The 23,011-nt window shown below is 47.3% G+C and overlaps 1 protein-coding gene across 6 annotated transcripts in view; it reads right to left on the bottom strand.

The window, feature by feature from the left end:
• The window catches only part of LOC110497258 (high affinity choline transporter 1), a 35,832-nt gene continuing 12,821 nt past the window's right edge, over window positions 1-23,011 (bottom strand). For 4 of the 6 annotated variants that reach the window (XM_090210021.1, XM_090210022.1, XM_090210023.1 and 1 more), the window contains 7 exons: window positions 16,917-17,072; window positions 14,146-14,294; window positions 7,782-7,925; window positions 4,896-5,049; window positions 4,382-4,599; window positions 2,294-2,464; window positions 1-1,961 (listed from right to left, as the gene is read on the bottom strand). In XM_090210021.1, the coding sequence (XP_090066147.1) occupies window positions 1,578-1,961; window positions 2,294-2,464; window positions 4,382-4,599; window positions 4,896-5,049; window positions 7,782-7,925; window positions 14,146-14,294; window positions 16,917-17,072 (1,376 nt within the window). In that variant the 3' untranslated portion in view covers window positions 1-1,577. Of the gene's footprint in view, window positions 1,962-2,293; window positions 2,465-4,381; window positions 4,600-4,895; window positions 5,050-7,781; window positions 8,059-14,145; window positions 14,295-16,916; window positions 17,073-23,011 lie in introns of all 6 variants that reach the window. The other 2 variants (XM_090210025.1, XM_090210026.1) reach the window with 1 other exon arrangement.

Raw genomic sequence — 23,011 nt, 5'->3', positions numbered from 1 at the left:
TGCTTTTAAGACTGGGGCTTCTGGTCACCCCAGATTTTATTTTTTACCTTTATATATCTAGGCAAGTCAGTTAAGAACAAATTCTTATTTACAATGACGGCCTACCCCGGCCAAACCCGGACGACGCTGGGACAACTGTGTGCCGTCCAATCACGGCCGGATGTGATACAGCCACTAGGGAGCCAGAGTTACAGTATAAAAGTTATATTCAGAGAGGATCAATCGGATAGTTGTTTCACAGTCTCTACCCTTCACCCCCCAAATCACAGTGTCAAAACTGACCCACAAAACATAAACAAACACAAAAAAAAATACAAATGTCCTTGAACTTTTGTCGAGATTTAGAAAGTTGGACTAGAAGACAGCCTGTTAAGGTGTGTTTCCATTCAAATGTCTTGTGTTGATAACAACTGGACGTAGTGAGGTCACACCTACAACAACACATTTTGCGTGAGAATGGACTAATAGTTGCCATATTTTAATCATTCTCATGTGCCTAGTTGTTGCCACGGTGAAACGTCCACTCCTGTAGATCTGTAATAATTGGATGGTGAAACTTGCATTCAGCCAATCAGAAAAGCAAAGCGAGGGCAATTCAGGCATTCTTGAAAGTCAAGACAATCCCTTTCCCTGCAAATGAACTTAAAAAACGTTGTCGTTTAAAACATAGATTTAGCAAGCAGTAGGCATTTAGAATGAACCGTAGGGTATAAACTGCTTTATAGTTGTGTGATGACATCACGTGCCCCGTGTGTACCTTTTAAAAGTTATTCGGCAATCATCGTTGATTTGAAAAAAAAAAAACACAGTTTCGATCATTTGTCGCAATAAAGAAAGTCAGACAAAATAAAACTCCACCCCTTGTGGAAAATGAAAAGTCGTTCATTGGAACGTCTCTCCCAGAGCTGCCGTTGGTCTTCGCCACATTGCTTTTGTGTAACTAGCCCGGGTCACTGGAAACTGACGAGTGTCTGGACATTTTTTTTACCAGCAACACAATGCTTTATGATGTCATAATGGGTGTTCTTTCTGATGTTGTTGTTGTTGTTGTTGTTGTTGTTGTTGTTGTTGCGTGTTTTTCGACCATCCTCCCGTCTCCAAAATCCTTCGAGTCCTCAGCAGAAACACAAAATGTCCGCCCGACCAAACAAAACCCTTTGCCTCAACATGGCCCCTCAGCAGCCTCCTGTGATGCTCACCCACTCATCCACCCATGGCCCCTCAGCAGCCTCCTGTGATGCTCACCCACTCATCCACCCATGGCTGTCCTCAGCAGCCTCCTGTGATGCTCACCCACTCATCCACCCATGGCTGTCCTCAGCAGCCTCCTGTGATGCTCACCCACTCATCCACCCATGGCCCCTCAGCAGCCTCCTGTGATGCTCACCCACTCATCCACCCATGGCCCCTCAGCAGCCTCCTGTGATGCTCACCCACTCATCCACCCATGGCTGTCCTCAGCAGCCTCCTGTGATGCTCACCCACTCATCCACCCATGGCCGTCCTCAGCAGCCTCCTGTGATGCTCACCCACTCATCCACCCATGGCCGTCCTCAGTTTCCATCGCCCCCCTCTGTTCAGCAGCTGGTGTCCAGAAGCTGCTTGTTCACCACCGCCTCCTTGGCCTCCACGCAGTCCTTTTTACTCTCTTCTTTCTTAAGCCTGGTCAGCGCTGTCACTTTGGCCTGCGACCTCTTGATCTGAAACACGTCCCACCTCTCCGACAGCAGGCCCTTGTTGAAGATGACGGAGGTGACGCCGGAGGCGACGAGGATGGAGCAGAGAGACGTCAGCATGATGGTGGTACGGAACGGGAAGAACTGGGTCATCACGCCCTCCGCGTCCTTCCTGAACCCAGGGAAGTGGATGACAGGGGGAAGGTTGATGAGGGGTTCCCCACTCAGGATACGGAGGACCAACGCTAGGAGATACCCCACACTGGCACCGTAGCCGTTGGACACCTAGCGGAATGAATGAACCAATCACTAGATAGATGAATAGAAACGGATATCACGACATGCAGAATTCACAAATAATCTCTACACACATCCACCACAGGAGGCTGGTGGCACTATAATTGGGGAGGACGTGCTGGTGGCAATGGCTGGAGCGGAATAGGTGGAATGGTATCAAACACACGGTTTACAGGTGTTTGATGCAAGTACATTTGCTCCGATTGGGCCATTATTATGAGCCGTTCTCCCCTCAGCAGCCTCCTGGGATGCTCACCCACTCATCCACCCATGGCCCCTCAGCAGCCTCCTGTGATGCTCACCCACTCATCCACCCCTACCTTGAAGAAGAGGACACAGACAAGCTGTGGGAACATGATTGTGTATGACATGTCGACGCCCACCAGCCAGAAAACCAGGACACTGTTATCCAGGAAGGTCAGGGCCGTCCCCGCCAGGCCACACACCACCACCGAGGTACGGATCACCCACTGCATCTCCCTGTCTGAGGCCTGGAGGAGAGATAGACACAAGATGGAGGCACAGTGGTCAGCACAGATCAAGACAGATCCAAGATGGAGGCACAGTGGTCAGCACAGATCAAGACAGATCCAAGATGGAGGCACAGTGGTCAGGCCAGATCCAAAATGGAGGCACAGTAGTCAGCACAGATCAAGACAGATCCAAGATGGAGCCACAGTGGTCAGGACAGATCCAAGATGGAGCCACAGTGGTCAGGACAGATCCAAGATGGAGCCACAGTGGTCGGGACAGATCCAAAATGGAGGCACAGTGGTTAGGAGAAACGCAATACAGGAAGCGGATGATGCTGTCTGGTCAGAACGAGGATGATGCTGTCTGGTCGGAACGAGGATGATGCTGTCTGGTCAGAAAGAGGACGATGCTGTCTGGTCAGAACGAGGACGATGCTGTCTGGTCAGAACGAGGATGATGCTGTCTGGTCAGAAAGAGGATGATGCTGTCTGGTCAGAAAGAGGATGATGCTGTCTGGTCAGAAAGAGGATGATGTTGTCTGGTCAGAAAGAGGATGATGCTGTCTGGTCAGAACGAGGATGATGCTGTCTGGTCAGAACGAGGATGATGCTGTCTGGTCAGAAAGAGGACGATGCTGTCTGGTCAGAATGAGGATGATGCTGTCTGGTCAGAACGAGGATGATGCTGTCTGGTCAGAAAGAGGATGATGCTGTCTGGTCAGAAAGAGGATGATGCTGTCTGGTCAGAAAGAGGATGATGCAGTCTGGTCAGAAAGAGGATGATGCTGTCTGGTCAGAAAGAGGATGATGCAGTCTGGTCAGAAAGAGGACGATGCTGTCTGGACAGAAAGAGGACGATGCTGTCTGGTCAGAAAGAGGATGATGCTGTCTGGTCAGAAAGAGGATGATGCTGTCTGGTCAGAAAGAGGACGATGCTGTCTGGACAGAAAGAGGACGATGCTGTCTGGACAGAAAGAGGACGATGCTGTCTGGTCAGAAAGAGGATGATGCTGTCTGGTCAGAAAGAGGATGATGCTGTCTGGTCAGAAAGAGGACGATGCTGTCTGGACAGAAAGAGGATGATGCTGTCTGGACAGAAAGAGGATGATGCTGTCTGGTCAGAAAGAGGATGATGCTGTCTGGTCAACATGTTGTCCTTAGGATTCAACTCACTGCTCCTAGCGTGTCTGTCTGTCTGTCTGTCTGTCTGTCTGTCTGTCTGTCTGTCTGTCTGTCTGTCTGTCTGTCTGTCTGTCTGTCTGTCTGTCTGTCTGTCTGTCAATAGGCCCCATTACTTCTCGAAGCCAGCAGTAGGCATGTGTGTGTAATATAGTGGTATGATAATCTGGCAGTAGGTATGTGTGTGGATAATATGTAATTTTGTGATTGGCTGTAAATATCATGCAGCTGCCCACACAACACAAGGTTGTCTATACATAATGCTCTTAACCAATCAAAAGCCCTCGTTTTCAGACCCCCAACAGAGAAAAACAGGAACGAAAAACATGTTTCCCAAGAAACAGTTGAATTCAAAAAATATTAAATCCTCTGTCTCCTAGAACAGCAGGAGGGCCAAATGGAGACGTGTGCGTGTGCGCGTGTTTTCATACAAGTGAGCGTGTCAAAATAGAAGTGCTTGGCTACAACAGGATTGTGGTTGTTTTGCCAACAGTCTGTTTTCTGTCTCAATGTATGCTAGTGGTGTTGATGTTTGTCTGAGTTTGGTCATTTGGGGACGTTTCGGTGGTTCTGTGACGTTTTAAGACGACTTGTTGTTGTTTGTGACATTTTAAGAGCCCTTTTAGGATGACTTTCTAACGTCACAATAACGTCATAAAAATAAAAATAAATCCACTGATGGGTTTTGTGACGTTGAAGTAACGTTGAAGTAACGTTGAAACAACAATGAAGTGACGTTTTGTAATGTTCTCCGACCTGATTCCTGATGATGTTCTTGTAGATGTTGGAGGAGAACATGGAGGCGGAGCTGAGGAGGGCGGAGTCCATGGATGACATCACGGCGGCAGCGACGGCCCCGATGCCGATGACGGACACGTAGGAGGGGGTGAGGTACTGCAGGGCGATGGGGAGGATGGACCCGGCCTGGCCACGCTCGTATGGGGTCGGAGAACCGTAGCTAGTCAGGTTCCAGTCTGAACAACACATAAATTAACATTAGTCATTGGTCCAGTTTGTGAAATAATCTTTTTATTTTAGGTTCACAAACCCTCACGGACCCTTTTCTAGTGCAACAACTGGCTGCTGTTTGGCAATTTTGTGCTTGTTGCATAAAAACAGACACTTCCTGTGGAGTTGTACTGTTCTGTCACATACCCTCACTACGGTAAGTGTGTGTGTGTGTGTGTGTGTGTGTGTGTGTGTGTGTGTGTGTGTGTGTGTGTGTGTGTGCGTGCGTGCGTGCGTGCGTGTGCCTGCGTGTGTGTGTTACCTGTGGATGCAGCGACAGCCCCCACCAAGACAGACGGGACCCCCAGCACCAGGCAGAAAGCTGAGGAGGCGAAGCAGGTGACCTGAGCCTGGGTGTAGGACGACGCTGATAGGATCCTCTGGTAGAAGGCCTGATAGGCCAGGCCTCCCAGAGCCTGAGAACACAACATGTCATCACTAACAGGTGCTAAGTGGCATAAACAAATCCACGTCCAGCCACCCGTGTGGGTTTGACATTTTAAAAAGCCTTTAATGAGGCCATTATTAAATTACACCAATGTGTATTGTCCTACGCCTTCATCAAGGTGTCTGTTTTGTCATTTAGAGAATATAGTGAATATATCCTTTTAATGTGGTGGGGCACCAGGAGAAACAAAAATACAACTACTTATAATAATAAAACATTTAGGACATTTCTTTACACCATGATATGTTCTAGTCCATTCCAAGGCAATAACAGACGTATTGTTGAATTAATATAGTGAAAAACCATAGTTTATTTACTGTATTTATATTGAGATGTGGCGGTCTCCCACCCTGGCTTTTTAAAATTTTATTTAATCTTTATTTAACTAGACAAGTCAGTTAAAAACTAATTCTTATTTTCAATGATGGCCTAGGAACGACAGATTTTTCAATCTTGTCAGCTCTGGGATTTGAACTTGCAACCTTCCGGTTATTAGTCCAACGCTCTAACCACTAGGCTACCCTGCCGCATAATGACTTTTGTAATTCTTCAACACTAGGACTTCAATATAACATCTTGAGTTGTTCTGTTATTAAATGGAAACGTGCTGATCTGAATGTTGTTCCCGGTTTTGATGACACTCCCGGCACATACACATTAAAAGACTGTAGAATGAATGCGCCTTAATTGGCCACACCCCTACGATTGTAATCAGGAAGTGGGATTGCATTCCTCTGCATCGTGGCCACATGGTGAGTCTGCCAACATTTCAAAGAACAAATCTTCTGTATTTTTAAGAAGTATCAATACTGAAAATATATATTTCTAATGATTTTGGGACTAAAAATATGTTTTTTAGGGATGTATATCAGTCCAAAATATAGCTGCTAGTCATATCTTAGCTATGGGGAATCATTTAAAGTCCAAAATAAGTTTAAATTATCAAAACTAAAATGGTCACAATCTAAACAATGTGATTGGTTTTGGATATGACACTTGATTGTTACTCCAATGGTATTTCTTTACATCGATTTGAAAAACACATCTGCTGTGATAATCTACATTAAACACGTACATGATTATTTATTAGGGACAGTCGGGGACATCCGTAAGGTGGCAACATTATTATTTATTAAGGACAGTCGGGGACATCCGTAAGGTGGCAACATTATTATTTATTAAGGACAGTCAGGGACATCCGTAAGGTGGCAACATGATTATTTATTAAGGACAGTCGGGGACATCCGTAAGGAGGCAACATGATTATTTGTAGAGTTATTAAGGACAGTTGGGGACATGATTTGAAGTACAGCAGAAAGACAGAGATCTTCTCTGAGAACAGAGAGGATAAAAACAGCCCCTGTGCGATATAGAGAATATCTGGAAACAAAGGGAAAGAAATGCTAAAAGAAAGGAAGAGGGGAAAGGTCAAATTAGTTTTGTGGGTTTTTTTTCTGAGAGGGAGAAGAGGTAGATAGAGGTCAAGTCAAAGACAACACAGTGCAGCAGTGAAAATGCACGAAGACGGAGCCAGAGGATCCCAGAGAGGAGAATGGAATGGCACGGCTATACCATGGTGCAGCAGAGGCTCTCTAGAAGAGAATGTAATGGCACAGCTATACCATGGTGGAGCAGGGGCTCTCTAGAGGAGAATGGAATGGCACAGCTATACCATGGTGGAGCAGGGGCTCTCTAGAGGAGAATGTAATGGCACAGCTATACCATGGTGGAGCAGGGGCTCTCTAGAGGAGAATGTAATGGCACAGCTATACCATGGTGCAGCAGGGACTCTCTAGTGGAGAATGGAATGGCACGGCTATACCATGGTGGAGCAGGGGCTCTCTAGAGGAGAATGGAATGGCACAGCTATACCATGGTACAGCAGAGGCTCTCTAGTGGAGAATGGAATGGCACAGCTATACCATGGTGCAGCAGAGGCTCTCTAGTGGAGAATGGAATGGCACGGCTATACCATGGTGGAGCAGGGGCTCTCTAGAGGAGAATGGAATGGCACGGCTATACCATGGTGGAGCAGGGGCTCTCTAGAGGAGAATGTAATGGCACGGCTATACCATGGTGGAGCAGGTGCTCTCTAGTGGAGAATGGAATGGCACAGCTATACCATGGTGGAGCAGGGGCTCTCTAGAGGAGAATGGAATGGCACGGCTATACCATGGTGCAGCAGGGGCTCTCTAGAGGAGAATGGAATGGCACGGCTATACCATGGTGCAGCAGGGGCTCTCTAGAGGAGAATGGAATGGCACGGCTATACCATGGTGGAGCAGGGGCTCTCTAGAGGAGAATGTAATGGCACGGCTATACCATGGTGGAGCAGGTGCTCTCTAGTGGAGAATGGAATGGCACAGCTATACCATGGTGGAGCAGGGGCTCTCTAGAGGAGAATGGAATGGCACGGCTATACCATGGTGGAGCAGGGGCTCTCTAGAGGAGAATGTAATGGCACGGCTATACCATGGTGGAGCAGGTGCTCTCTAGAGGAGAATTCACCTGCCCCTCATGTATATTAAACCATGTGGTTCTCGCACAGCCACATGCAACGGCACAAACGCAACCTCATCAACAACCACAATTGGGAGCAGTGTCATCATCAACATCGACGGCAAGTTAGTGTGTGTACCTACGTCTGTGTGTGTGTGTGTGTGTGTACCTACGTCTGTGCGTGTGTTTTCGGTCACTCACCAGGACCATGAAGTCGTCAATCCACTTCCCCGCGTCTCTAAGCTCCAGCTTGCCGACCCAGGGGGCCTGGAACGTCTCGTTGAATGCGGTCAGAGTGATGTCCATGGAGTTTGGGTTGGTCATCATAAATGGCACACAGATCCACTGTGAGAGGAGAGTAGAGGTGAGGGGAGGGGGGGGGGGAGGTGATGCAAGGGGATGGGAAGGGGAGGTGATGCAAGGGGACGGGAAGGGAGGAGAGGGGGAGGAGTTAGGGTTGGTCATCACAACAGATCCACTGTGACAACAACATGAGGATCAGTGAGTATTCTACTTCCAGAACATTTCAAGTTAAGTAGCTCCCACTGTTTTCACTGCACTCCCTAAAATATATGTCCTCCAACCTACGGTAGAAAGCTGACACATGTCCTCCAACCTACGGTAGAAAGCTGACATACATGTCCTCCAACCTACGGTAGAAAGCTGACACATACATGTCCTCCAACCTACGGTAGAAAGCTAGCACATACATGTCCTCCAACCTAAGGTAGAAAGCTGACATACATGTCCTCCAACCTATGGTAGAAAGCTGACACATACATGTCCTCCAACCTACGGTAGAAAGCTGACATACATGTCCTCCAACCTACGGTAGAAAGCTGACACATACATGTCCTCCAACCTACGGTAGAAAGCTGACACATGTCCTCCAACCTACGGTAGAAAGCTAGCACATACATGTCCTCCAACCTAAGGTAGAAAGCTGACATACATGTCCTCCAACCTACGGTAGAAAGCTGACACATACATGTCCTCCAACCTATGGTAGAAAGCTGACATACATGTCCTCCAACCTACGGTAGAAAGCTGACACATACATGTCCTCCAACCTACGGTAGAAAGCTGACACATGTCCTCCAACCTACGGTAGAAAGCTAGCACATACATGTCCTCCAACCTAAGGTAGAAAGCTGACATACATGTCCTCCAACCTACGGTAGAAAGCTGACACATACATGTCCTCCAACCTACGGTAGAAAGCTGACATACATGTCCTCCAACCTACGGTAGAAAGCTGACACATGTCCTCCAACCTACGGTAGAAAGCTGACACATGTCCTCCAACCTACGTTAGAAAGCTGACACATGTCCTCCAACCTACGGTAGAAAGCTGACACATGTCCTCCAACCTACGTTAGAAAGCTGACATATGTCCTCCAACCTACGCTAGAAAGCTAACACATACATGTCCTCCAACCTACGGTAGAAAGCTGACACATACATGTCCTCCAACCTACGGTAGAAAGCTGACACATACATGCCTCCAACCTACGGTAGAAAGCTGACACATACATGTCCTCCAACCTACGGTAGAAAGCTGACACATACATGTCCTCCAACCTACGGTAGAAAGCTGACATACATGTCCTCCAACTTACGGTAGAAAGCTAACACATACATGTCCTCCAACCTATGGTAGAAAGCTGACACATACATGTCCTCCAACCTACGGTAGAAAGCTGACACATACATGTCCTCCAACCTACGGCAGAAAGCTAACACATACATGTCCTCCAACCTACGGTAGAAAGCTGACACATACATGTCCTCCAACCTACGGCAGAAAGCTAACACATACATGTCCTCCAACCTACAGTAGGAAGCTGACATACATGTCCTCCAACCTACAGTAGGAAGCTGACATACATGTCCTCCAACCTACGGTAGAAAGCTAACACATACATGTCCTCCAACCTACGGTAGAAAGCTGACATACATGTCCTCCAACCTACGGTAGAAAGCTAACACATACATGTCCTCCAACCTACGGTAGAAAGCTAACACATACATGTCCTCCAACTTACGGTAGAAAGCTAACACACACATGTCCTCCAACCTACGGTAGAAAGCTAACACATACATGTCCTCCAACCTACAGTAGAAAGCTGACACGTACATGTCCTCCAACCTACGGTAGAAAGCTGACACATACATGTCCTCCAACCTACAGTAGAAAGCTGACACATACATGTCCTCCAACCTACGGTAGAAAGCTGACACATACATGTCCTCCAACCTACAGTAGAAAGCTGACACATACATGTCCTCCAACCTACAGTAGAAAGCTGACACATACATGTCCTCCAACCTACAGTAGAAAGCTGACACATACATGTCCTCCAACCTACGGCAGAAAGCTGACACATACATGTCCTCCAACCTACGGTAGAAAGCTGACATACATGTCCTCCAACCTACAGTAGAAAGCTGACACATACATGTCCTCCAACCTACAGTAGAAAGCTGACACATACATGTCCTCCAACCTACGGTAGAAAGCTGACACATACATGTCCTCCAACCTACGGCAGAAAGCTGACACATACATGTCCTCCAACCTACGGTAGAAAGCTGACATACATGTCCTCCAACCTATGGTAGAAAGCTGACACATACATGTCCTCCAACCTACAGTAGAAAGCTGACACATACATGTCCTCCAACCTACAGTAGAAAGCTGACACATACATGTCCTCCAACCTACGGTAGAAAGCTGACACATACATGTCCTCCAACCTACGGTAGAAAGCTGACACATACATGTCCTCCAACCTACAGTAGAAAGCTGACACATACATGTCCTCCAACCTACGGCAGAAAGCTGACACATACATGTCCTCCAACCTACGGTAGAAAGCTGACACATACATGTCCTCCAACCTACGGCAGAAAGCTAACACATACATGTCCTCCAACCTACGGTAGAAAGCTGACACATGTCCTCCAACCTACGGTAGAAAGCTAACACATACATGTCCTCCAACCTACGGTAGAAAGCTGACACATGTCCTCCAACCTACGGTAGAAAGCTGACACATACATGTCCTCCAACCTACGGCAGAAAGCTAACACATACATGTCCTCCAACCTACGGTAGAAAGCTGACACATGTCCTCCAACCTACGGTAGAAAGCTAACACATACATGTCCTCCAACCTACGGTAGAAAGCTAACACATACATGTCCTCCAACCTACGGTAGAAAGCTGACACATGTCCTCCAACCTACGGTAGAAAGCTAACACATACATGTCCTCCAACCTACGGTAGAAAGCTGACACATACATGTCCTCCAACCTACGGTAGAAAGCTGACATACATGTCCTCCAACCTACGGTAGAAAGCTAACACATACATGTCCTCCAACCTACGGTAGAAAGCTGACACATACATGTCCTCCAACCTACGGTAGAAAGCTGACACATACATGTCCTCCAACCTACGGTAGAAAGCTGACATACATGTCCTCCAACCTATGGTAGAAAGCTGACACATACATGTCCTCCAACCTACGGTAGAAAGCTGACACATACATGTCCTCCAACCTACAGTAGAAAGCTGACATACATGTCCTCCAACCTATGGTAGAAAGCTAACACATACATGTCCTCCAACCTACAGTAGAAAGCTAACACATACATGTCCTCCAACCTACGGTAGAAAGCTGACACATACATGTCCTCCAACCTACGGTAGAAAGCTAACACATACATGTCCTCCAACCTACGGTAGAAAGCTGACACATGTCCTCCAACCTACGGTAGAAAGCTGACACATACATGTCCTCCAACCTACGGTAGAAAGCTGACACATACATGTCCTCCAACCTACAGTAGAAAGCTGACACATGTCCTCCAACCTACGGTAGAAAGCTAACACATACATGTCCTCCAACCTCAGGTAGAAAGCTGACACATACATGTCCTCCAACCTACGTTAGAAAGCTAACACATACATGTCCTCCAACCTACGGTAGAAAGCTGACACATACATGTCCTCCAACCTACAGTAGAAAGCTGACACATGTCCTCCAACCTACGGTAGAAAGCTAACACATACATGTCCTCCAACCTACGTTAGAAAGCTGACACATACATGTCCTCCAACCTACGGTAGAAAGCTGACACATACATATCCTCCAACCTACGGTAGAAAGCTGACACATACATGTCCTCCAACCTACGGTAGAAAGCTGACACATACATGTCCTCCAACCTACGGTAGAAAGCTGACACATACATATCCTCCAACCTACGGTAGAAAGCTGACACATACATGTCCTCCAACCTACGGTAGAAAGCTGACACATACATGTCCTCCAACCTACGGTAGAAAGCTGACACATACACATTGTTAAAGGTCCAATGAGGCTGTTTCTTTTTTAAAATCTCAATATCGAATAATTAAGTGCTGTAATTGTTTTCAATTAAAATGGTAAAAAAGGAAACAAAAATCACTTCTTAATCAAGAATTTATCTGGGACTGTCTGGGAGTGGTCTGTTATTGTCTGGGAGTGGTCTGTTATTGTCTGGGAGTGGTCTGTTATTGTCTGGGAGTGGTCTGTTATTGTCTGGGAGTGGTCTGTTATTGTCCGAGAGGTTTGGAACTCTTTCTTATTGGTCTATTAACTCATTTCCCGCTTGGTGATGTCACCAGGCAGGCCAAAACTCCATCCTAGAACAACTAGCAGAAACTTCAGTCGGCTCTTACACTAAAATGGCATTATCATAATTTTCACAATTTCACAGTATTATTCCAGCCTAGTGTGGAAATATATATAAAACACAAGACAATCTCGATTTGAATGCACTGGGCCTTTAAGTATACAGTGCCTTGCGAAAGTATTCGGCCCCCTTGAACTTTGCGACCTTTTGCCACATTTCAGGCTTCAAACATAAAGATATAAAACTGTATTTTTTTGTTTAGATTCAACAACAAGTGGGACACAATCATGAAGTGGAACGACATTTATTGGATATTTCAAACTTTTTTAACAAATCAAAAACGGAAAAATTGGGCGTACAAAATTATTCAGCCCCCTTAAGTTAATACTTTGTAGCGCCACCTTTTGCTGCGATTACAGCTGTAAGTCGCTTGGGGTATCTCTCTATCAGTTTTGCACATCGAGAGACTGAAATGTTTTCCCATTCCTCCTTGCAAAACAGCTCGAGCTCAGTGAGGTTGGATGGAGAGCATTTGTGAACAGCAGTTTTCAGTTCTTTCCACAGATTCTCGATTGGATTCAGGTCTGGACTTTGACTTGGCCATTCTAACACCTGGATATGTTTATTTTTGAACCGTTCCATTGTAGATTTTGCTTTATGTTTTGGATCATTGTCTTGTTGGAAGACAAATCTCCATCCCAGTCTCAGGTCTTTTGCAGACTCCATCAGGTTGTCTTCCAGAATGGTCCTGTATTTGGCTCCATCCATCTTCCCTGTCCCTGCTGAAGAAAAGCAGGCCCAAACCATGATGCTGCCACCACCATGTTTGACAGTGGGGATGGTGTGTTCAGCTGTGTTGCTTTTACGCCAAACATAACGTTTTGCATTGTTGCCAAAAAGTTCAATTTTGGTTTCATCTGACCAGAGCACCTTCTTCCACATGTTTGGTGTGTCTCCCAGGTGGCTTGTGGCAAACTTTAAACAACACTTTTTATGGATATCTTTAAGAAAGGGCTTTCTTCTTGCCACTCTTCCATAAAGGCCAGATTAGTGCAATATGCGACTGATTGTTGTCCTATGGACAGAGTCTCCCACCTCAGCTGTAGATCTCTGCAGTTCATCCAGAGAGATCATGGGCCTCTTGGCTGCATCTCTGATCAGTCTTCTCCTTGTATGAGCTGAAAGTTTAGAGGGACGGCCAGGTCTTGGTAGATTTGCAGTGGTCTGATACTCCTTCCATTTCAATATTATCGCTTGCACAGTGCTCCTTGGGATGTTTAAAGCTTGGGAAATCTTTTTGTATCCAAATCCGGCTTTAAACTTCTTCACAACAGTATCTCGGACCTGCCTGGTGTGTTCCTTGTTCTTCATGATGCTCTCTGCGCTTTTAACGGACCTCTGAGACTATCACAGTGCAGGTGCATTTATACGGAGACTTGATTACACACAGGTGGATTGTATTTATCATCATTAGTCATATAGGTCAACATTGGATCATTCAGAGATCCTCACTGAACTTCTGGAGAGAGTTTGCTGCACTGAAAGTAAAGGGGCTGAATAATTTTGCACACCCAATTTTTCAGTTTTTGATTTGTTAAAAAAGTTTGAAATATCCAATAAATGTCGTTCCACTTCATGATTGTGTCCCACTTGTTGTTGATTCTTCACAAAAAAATACAGTTTTATATCTTTATGTTTGAAGCCTGAAATGTGGCAAAAGGTCGCAAAGTTCAAGGGGGCCGAATACTTTCGCAAGGCACTGTATTGGCATTTCCTTTCAAATAAAGTTGGATTCGATTTGAATGGCTATGACTGATCATCAGGCTGAAATATTCTTCAAATAAAGTTGGATTGGATTCAAAATGGCCACCTGTCACTCACCAGACTGAGGAAGATGAGGATGAGCTGGATGACATCGGTGTAGGCTACAGAGTAGAGTCCTCCCAGTAGAGTGTAGATGATGGCCACCACAGAGCTGATACAGATGGAGTAGACATAGGGCAGGTCCAGAATCACACTCATAGTGCCACCTGCAGCACACAGGGAGGGCAACGGAACACTGAGCTACGGAACACTGAGCTACGGAACACTCAGAACACTGAGCTACGGAACACTGAGCTCGGAACACTCAGAACACTGAGCTACGGAACACTGAGCTACGGAACACTCAGAACACTGAGCTATGGAACACTGAGCTACGGAACACTCAGAACACTGAGCTACGGAACACTGAGCTACGGAACACTCAGAACACTGAGCTACGGAACACTCAGAACACTGAGCTACGGAACACTGAGCTACGGAACACTCAGAACACTGAGCTACAGAACACTCAGAACACTGAGCTACAGAACACTCAGAACACTGAGCTACGGAACACTCAGAACACGCATCATCAGCAATAGAATGTTCACAGACCGTTATCAGTGATTGGCTGATAACCTACTGCTGTATAGATGAACCACTCTGCTTCTTCTTCTGGAGACTAAATGCTGGTTCTAATACTGCATAAATGTACTGCAAATACTAAAGTAATATCATAGAAACAGTGGTGAGCCTGGTCAAGTACACTATAATACTTTTCTATTGCTATATACTATTAACAGTACATATTCTAAATGTAACTTTTTTATATACATACAGTTGAAGTCGGAAGTTTACATACACCTTAGCCAAATACATTTAAACTCAGTTTGTCATAATTCCGGACATTTAATCCTTGTAAAAACTCCCTGTCTTAGGTCAATTAGGATCACCACTTTATTTTAATTAAGAATGTGAAATGTCAGAATAATAGTAGAGAAAATTATTTATTTCAGCTTTTATTTCTTTCATCACATTCCCAGTGGGTCAGACGTTTACATACACTCAATTAGTATTTGGTAGCATTGCGTTTAAATTGTTCAACTTGGGTCAAACGTTTTGGGTAGCCTTCCACAAGCTTCCCACGGTAAGTTGGGTGAATTTTGGCCCATTCCTCCTGACAGAGCTGGTGTAACTGAGTCAGGTTTGAAGGCCTCCTTGCTCAGGGCTTTGTGATGGCCACTCCAATACCTTGACTTTAATGTCCTTAAGCCATTTTGCCACAACTTTGGAAGTATGCTTGGGGTCATTGTCCATTTGGAAGACCCATTTGCGACCAAGCTTTAAATTCCTGACTGATGTCTTGAGATGTTGCTTCAATATATATCATTTTCCTGCCTCATGATACCATCTCCTGCAGCAAACCACCCCCACAACATGATTTCTGCCACCCCCGTGCTTCACGGTTGGGATGGTGTTCTTCGGCTTGCAAGCCTCCCCCTTTTTCCTCCAAACATATCGATGGTCATTATGGCCAAACAGTTTCATCATAGCAGAGGACATTTCTCTAAAAGTCCGATCTTTGTCCCCATCCCATCATGTAGTTGCAAACCGTAGTCTGGCTTTTTATTGCGGTTTTGGAGCAGTGGCTTCTTCCTTGCTGAGTGGCCTTTCAGGTTTTGTCGATATAGGACTCCTTTTACTGTGGATATAGATACTTTTGTACCTGTTTCCTCCAGCATCTTCACAAGGTCCTTTGCTGTTGCTCTGGGATTGATTTGCACTTTTCGCACCAAAGTACATTCATCTCTAGGAGACAGAACGCGCCTGTCCACATACATACTGTCTGTCCATTGATGCAACCGAAGAGCAATGGTCAAGCAACAGGCCAAAATGTATATTTTTTAAAACCGAAGAAAGCAAAACTGCTCATATCGGAAGAAGCCTACTGAGTCTCTGAGTTGCTTCTCTCACTCGAAGATTCATCATAAATCACCATCATCAGGTGACATCATAACTATTAAGAACTAAGGAACTAAATAATATTAAATAATAATAATGCACAAATAAATGTTTAAAAAAAATAAATAAATAGAGAAAATAATGAATCAATAAGTAGATAAACATGAGTAAATCCAGGTCTACCTCCCTCCAATCAGGGCCAGGGTCAGCTCGGCCCCGCCCCCAGCACGGCCCCACCCAGCTCGGCCCCGCCCTACCCAGCTCGGCCCCACCCTACCCAGCACGGCCCCACCCAGCTCGGCCCCGCCCTACCCAGCTCGGCCCCGCCCTACCCAGCTCGGCCCGCCCAGCTCGGCCCCGCCCCCAGCACGGCCCCACCCAGCTCGGCCCCGCCCCCAGCACGGCCCCACCCAGCTCGGCCCCGCCCTACCCAGCTCGGCCCCGCCCCCAGCATGGCCCCGCCCAGCTCGGCCCCGCCCCCAGCACGGCCCTGCCCTCCTGGCCAAGACGCACCTACGTCCTTAAACAGAAAAGTGTCAGATCACCACATCGCTGACTACTAGGTTTTTCAGCCTGCCTGTGACCTTTTGACCTCTGCTCTTGACCTTTGACTTGAACTTCTATTTAAATGTTTGACCTCTGATGTCGAGGAGTATCTCTTTTTTATATTTTCTTTAGCCCCTTCAGAGATTGTGTGTGTGTGTGTGTGTGCGTGCGTGTCTGTGTCTGTGTGTAGTTGTGTGTAGTTGTGTGTGTGTGTGTGTGTGTGTGTCGAGGGTTGGAGAACATACTGTACTGCAGGACCAGTTGGTTACCTAGGCAACATTCAAACGTTGTATCAGTTGGTCATTCTTGGTCCACAATAAAAGATTGAATCAGTTGGTTACCTAGGCTGACCAGCGTCCTAGCGACCCACAGGACGTCTGCAATGAGCGCTGGGAAGATGAGCAGGCTGCTCAGGACGTTGCCATACTTTATCTGGAACGGATCCATCATTGTCACGTACTTGTTTTCCCTCATTGGCTTGGCGAAGAAAAAACCACCTGCGTCAGAAAAGAGAGAAAAGAGAGAGAGGAGTATGGAGTGGGGAGAGAGAGGAGGAGGGGGATGGAGGGGAGAGAGAGGAGGAGGGGGATGGAGGGGGAGAGAGAGGAGGAGGGGGATAGAGGGGGGGAGAGAGAGAGGGGGATAGAGGGGGAGAGAGAGGAGGAGGGGGATAGAGGGGGAGAGAGAGGAATATGGAGATTGAGGGGGAGAGAGAGGAGTATGGAGGGGGGAGAGAGAGGAGGAGGGGGATAGAGGGGGGGAGAGAGAGAGGGGGATAGAGGGGGAGAGAGAGGAGGAGGGGGATAGAGGGGGAGAGAGAGGAATATGGAGATTGAGGGGGAGAGAGAGGAGGAGGGGAATAGAGGGTGAGAGAGAGGAGGAGGGGGATAGAGGGTGAGAGAGAGGAGGAGGGGGATAGAGGAGGAGGGGGGGATGGAGGGGGGAGAGAGAGGAGGGGGATAGAGGGGGAGAGAGAGGAGGAGGGGGATAGAGGGGGAGAGAGAGGAGGAGGGGGATAGAGGGGGGGAGAGAGAGGAGTATGGAGATGGAGGGGGGGAGAGAGAGGAGGAGGGGGATAGAGGGGGGGAGAGAGAGGAGGAGGGGAATAGAGGGTGAGAGAGAGGAGGAGGGGGATGGAGGGGGGAGAGAGGATGGGGGAGAGAGGAGGGGGATGGATGGGGAAGAGAGAGAGAGGAGAGAGAGGAAGAGGCGGAGAGAGAGGAAGAGGGGGATGGAGGGGGAGAGAGAGGAAGCGAGGGATGGAGGGGGGAGAGAGAGGAAGAGGGGGATGGAGGGGGGAGAGAGAGGAGGGATAATAAAACATAGGAAACTGAAAACAAACAGGTGTTGACCTCTGATAACACAACACCTGTTTCTGTTATTGCCAGCCGAGCGGATAAACAATGGATCCAAACAACACCAAGGGGATCATGTTACGTTTCCTGATTTCCAATCAAAGCTACGCTTGACAAAACGCTAAACACACACACACACACACACACACACACACACACACACACACACACTTGGTGGTTGCCATGGCGCCGACAGAGATGGCCGCCTCGCTTCGTGTTCCTAGGAAACTATGCAGTTTTTTGTTTTTTTACGTGTTATTTCTTACATTAGTACCCCAGGTAATCTTAGGTTTCATTACATACAGTCGAGAAGAACTACTGAATATAAGATCAGCGTCAACTCACCATCAGTACAACCAAAAATATGATTTTCGCGAAGCGGATTCTGTGTTCTGCCTTTCAACCAGGACAACGGAATGGATCCCAGCCGGCGACCCAAAAAAACGACTCCGTAAAAGAGGGAAACGAGGCGGACTTCTGGTCAGACTCCGGAGACGGGCACATCGTGCACCACTCCCTAGCATTCTTCTCGCCAATGTCCAGTCTCTTGACAACAAGGTTGATGAAATCCAAGCAAGGGTAGCATTCCAGAGGGACATCAGAGACTGTAACGTTCTTTGCTTCACGGAAACATGGCTCACTGGAGAGACGCTATCGGAGGCGGTGCAGCCAGCGGGTTTCTCCACGCATCGCGCCGACAGAAACAAACATCTTTCTGGTAAGAAGAGGGGCGGAGGCGTATGCCTTATGGCTAACGAGACGTGGTGTGGTCACAACAACATACAGGAACTCAAGTCCTTCTGTTCACCTGATTTAGAATTCCTCACAATCAAATGTCGACCGCATTATCTACCAAGAGAATTATCTTCGATTATAATCACAGACGTATATATTCCCCCCCAAGCAGACACATCGATGGCTCTGAACGAACTTTGTTATTCTAACTTCCGCGACGCATATAAGGCCCAGCCCCGCCCTCCTTTCGGAAAAGCTGACCATGACTCCATTTTGCTGATCCCTGCCTACAGACAGAAACTAAAACAAGAAGCTCCCACGCTGAGGTCTGTCCAACGCTGGTCCGACCAAGCTGATTCCACACTCCAAGACTGCTTCCATCACGTGGACTGGGATATGTTTCGTATTGCGTCAGATAACAACATTGACGAATACGCTGATTCGGTGTGCGAGTTCATTAGAACGTGCGTTGAAGATGTCGTTCCCATAGCAACGATTAAAACATTCCCTAACCAGAAACCGTGGATTGATGGCAGCATTCGCGTGAAACTGAAAGCGCGAACCACTGCTTTTAATCAGGGCAAGGTGACTGGTAACATGACCGAATACAAACAGTGCAGCTATTCCCTCCGCAAGGCTATCAAACAAGCTAAGCGTCAGTATAGAGACAAAGTAGAATCTCAATTCAACGGCTCAGACACAAGAGGTATGTGGCAGGGTCTACAGTCAATCACGGACTACAAGAAGAAAACCAGCCCAGTCACGGACCAGGATGTCTTGCTCCCAGGCAGACTAAATAACTTTTTTGCCCGCTTTGAGGACAATACAGTGCCACTGACACGGCCTGCAAAGAAAACATGCAGACTCTCCTTCACTGCAGCCGAGGTGAGTAAAACATTTAAACGTGTCAACCCTCGCAAGGCTGCAGGCCCAGACGGCATCCCCAGCCGCGCCCTCAGAGCATGCGCAGACCAACTGGCCGGTGTGTTTACGGACATATTCAATCAATCCCTATACCAGTCTGCTGTTCCCACATGCTTCAAGAGGGCCACCATTGTTCCTGTTCCCAAGAAAGCTAAGGTAACTGAGCTAAACGACTACCGCCCCGTAGCACTCACTTCCGTCATCATGAAGTGCTTTGAGAGACTAGTCAAGGACCATATCACCTCCACCCTACCTGACACCCTAGACCCACTCCAATTTGCTTACCGCCCAAATAGGTCCACAGACGATGCAATCTCAACCACACTGCACACTGCCCTAACCCATCTGGACAAGAGGAATACCTATGTGAGAATGCTGTTCATCGACTACAGCTCGGCATTCAACACCATAGTACCCTCCAAGCTCGTCATCAAGCTCGAGACCCTGGGTCTCGACCCCGCCCTGTGCAACTGGGTACTGGACTTCCTGACGGGCCGCCCCCAGGTGGTGAGGGTAGGCAACAACATCTCCACCCCGCTGATCCTCAACACTGGGGCCCCACAAGGGTGCGTTCTGAGCCCTCTCCTGTACTCCCTTTTCACCCACGACTGCGTGGCCACGCACGCCTCCAACTCAATCATCAAGTTTGCGGACGACACAACAGTGGTAGGCTTGATTACCAACAACGACGAGACGGCCTACAGGGAGGAGGTGAGGACCCTCGGAGTGTGGTGTCAGGAAAAAACCTCACACTCAACGTCAACAAAACTAAGGAGATGATTGTGGACTTCAGGAAACAGCATAGGGAACACCTACCTATCCACATCGATGGAACAGTAGTGGAGAGGGTAGTAAGTTTTAAGTTCCTCGGCATACACATCACAGACAAACTGAATTGATCCACTCACACAGACAGCATTGTGAAGAAGGCGCAGCAGCGCCTCTTCAACCTCAGGAGGCTGAAGAAATTCGGCTTGTCACCATAAGCACTCACAAACTTCTACAGATGCACAATCGAGAGCATCCTGGCGGGCTGTATCACCGCCTGGTACGGCAACTGCTCCGCCCACAACCGTAAGGCTCTCCAGAGGGTAGTGAGGTCTGCACAACGCATCACCGGGGGCAAACTACCTGCCCTCCAGGACACCTACACCACCCGATGTTACAGGAAGGCCATAAAGATCATCAAGGACAACAACCACCCGAGCCACTGCCTGTTCACCCCGCTATCATCCAGAAGGCGAGGTCAGTACAGGTGCATCAAAGCAGGGACCGAAAGACTGAAAAACAGCTTCTATCTCAAGGCCATCAGACTGTTAAACAGCCATCACTAACATTGAGTGGCTGCTGCCAACACACTGACTCAACTCCAGCCACTTTAATAATGGGAATTAATGGGAAATGATGTAAAATATATCACTAGCCACTTTAAACAATGCTACCTAATATAATGTTTACATACCCTACATTATTCATCTCATATGTATATGTATATACTGTACTCTATATCATCTACTGCATCTTTATGTAATACATGTATCACCAGCCACTTTAACTATGCCACTTTGTTTACATACTCATCTCATATGTATATACTGTACTCAATACCATCTACTGTATATTGCCTATGCTGCTCTGTACCATCACTCATCCATATATCTTTATGTACATATTCTTTATCCCCTTACACTGTGTATAAGACAGTAGTTTTGGAATTGTTAGTTAGATTACTTGTTGGTTATTACTGCATTGTCGGAACTAGAAGCACAAGCATTTCGCTACACTCGCATTAACATCTGCTAACCATGTGTATGTGACAAATAAAATTTGATTTGATTTAAAAAAATAAAATAAAAAAATAAAAACACACACACACACACACATAAACCCTTGCCCCCCACCACTCACCCCATAGCCCATAACTATGACAAATCATTTCCCTCTCACTTTACTACTGTGTTCTTTTGTTGGTTACGTGCAAGGACAGCTGTTTCATTCGCGTGTGTGTGTGCGTGTGTGTGTGCGTGTGTGTGTGTGTGTGCGTGCGTGCGTGCGTGTGTGTGTGTGTAGGACACTCACGGCCCAGTTGGGAGCATTCTGCTCCAGCGATCCAGTTACACAAAGGTCACGTTCCAAATGGCACCCTATTCCCTGACCAGGGCCCATAGGGGAGTAGGGTGTAGTTTGACCAGGGCCCATAGGGGAGTAGGGTGTAGTTTGACCAGGGCCCATAGGGGAGTAGGGTGTAGTTTGACCAGGGCCAATAGGGAAGCAGGGTGTAGTTTGACCAGGGCCAATAGGGAAGCAGGGTGTAGTTTGACCAGGGCCCATAGGGGAGTAGGGTGTAGTTTGACCAGGGCCCAGAGGGAAGCAGGGTGTAGTTTGACCAGGGCCCATAGGGGAGTAGGGTGAAGTTTGACCAGGGCCCATCGGGGAATAGGGTGTAGTTTGACCAGGGCCCAGAGGGAAGCAGGGTGTAGTTTGACCAGGGCCCATAGGGGAGTAGGGTGTAGTTTGACCAGGGCCCATAGGGGAGTAGGGTGAAGTTTGACCAGGGCCCATCGGGGAATAGGGTGTAGTTTGACCAGGGCCCATAGGGGAGTAGGGTGTAGTTTGACCAGGGCCCATAGGGGAGTAGGGTGTAGTTTGACCAGGGCCCATAGGGGAGTAGGATGTAGTTTGACCAGGGCCCATAGGGGTGGATGTCCTTTAGGTGGTGGACCATTCTTGATACACACATATAGTGCACTAATATATAGTGTACTACTGTTGACCAGATCCCTATTCCCTATATAGTGCACTACTTTAGACCAGAGCCCTATTCCCTATATAGTGGACTACTTTAGACCAGAGCCCTATTCCCTATATAGTGCACTACTGTTGACCAGAGCCCTATTCCCTATATAGTGCACTACTTTAGACCAGAGCCCTATTCCCTATATAGTGCACTACTTTAGACCAGAGCCCTATTCCCTATATAGTGCACTACTTTAGACCAGGGGCCAATAAGACTTCTAGCCCGAAGTCCAGAGCCCTATTCCCTATATAGTGGACTACTTTAGACCAGAGCCCTATTCCCTATATAGTGCACTACTTTAGACCAGAGCCCTATTCCCTATATAGTGGACTACTTTAGACCAGAGCCCTATTCCCTATGTAGTGCACTACTTTAGACCAGAGTGCCGCAGTCGATAAGGGCAGAGAACATATCTTAGCTTTAGTACCTCACTCTACTGTTTCATAACACATATCCTGTTTCGGCCTGCTGAGCACCTTTCCAGATGACCTCATAGCACACAGGTGTGTTTATAACTGTGTTACTGGGTAACAGAAGGGTTAGTGCTAGAGTGGATGAGGTGAAGGTACGTCTAAAATTTGCCCCCTCTTCCGTATATACAGCTCATATCAGCTATTAGTACCAG

The sequence above is a fragment of the Oncorhynchus mykiss genome, chromosome 19, assembly GCF_057628025.1.
Source record: "Oncorhynchus mykiss isolate SJ-2025 chromosome 19, ASM5762802v1, whole genome shotgun sequence".
In the NCBI taxonomy this organism is placed as follows: domain Eukaryota; kingdom Metazoa; phylum Chordata; class Actinopteri; order Salmoniformes; family Salmonidae; genus Oncorhynchus; species Oncorhynchus mykiss.
The sequence above is the reverse complement of the archived record's forward strand: the minus strand, read 5'-3'. Positions and strand labels throughout refer to the sequence as shown.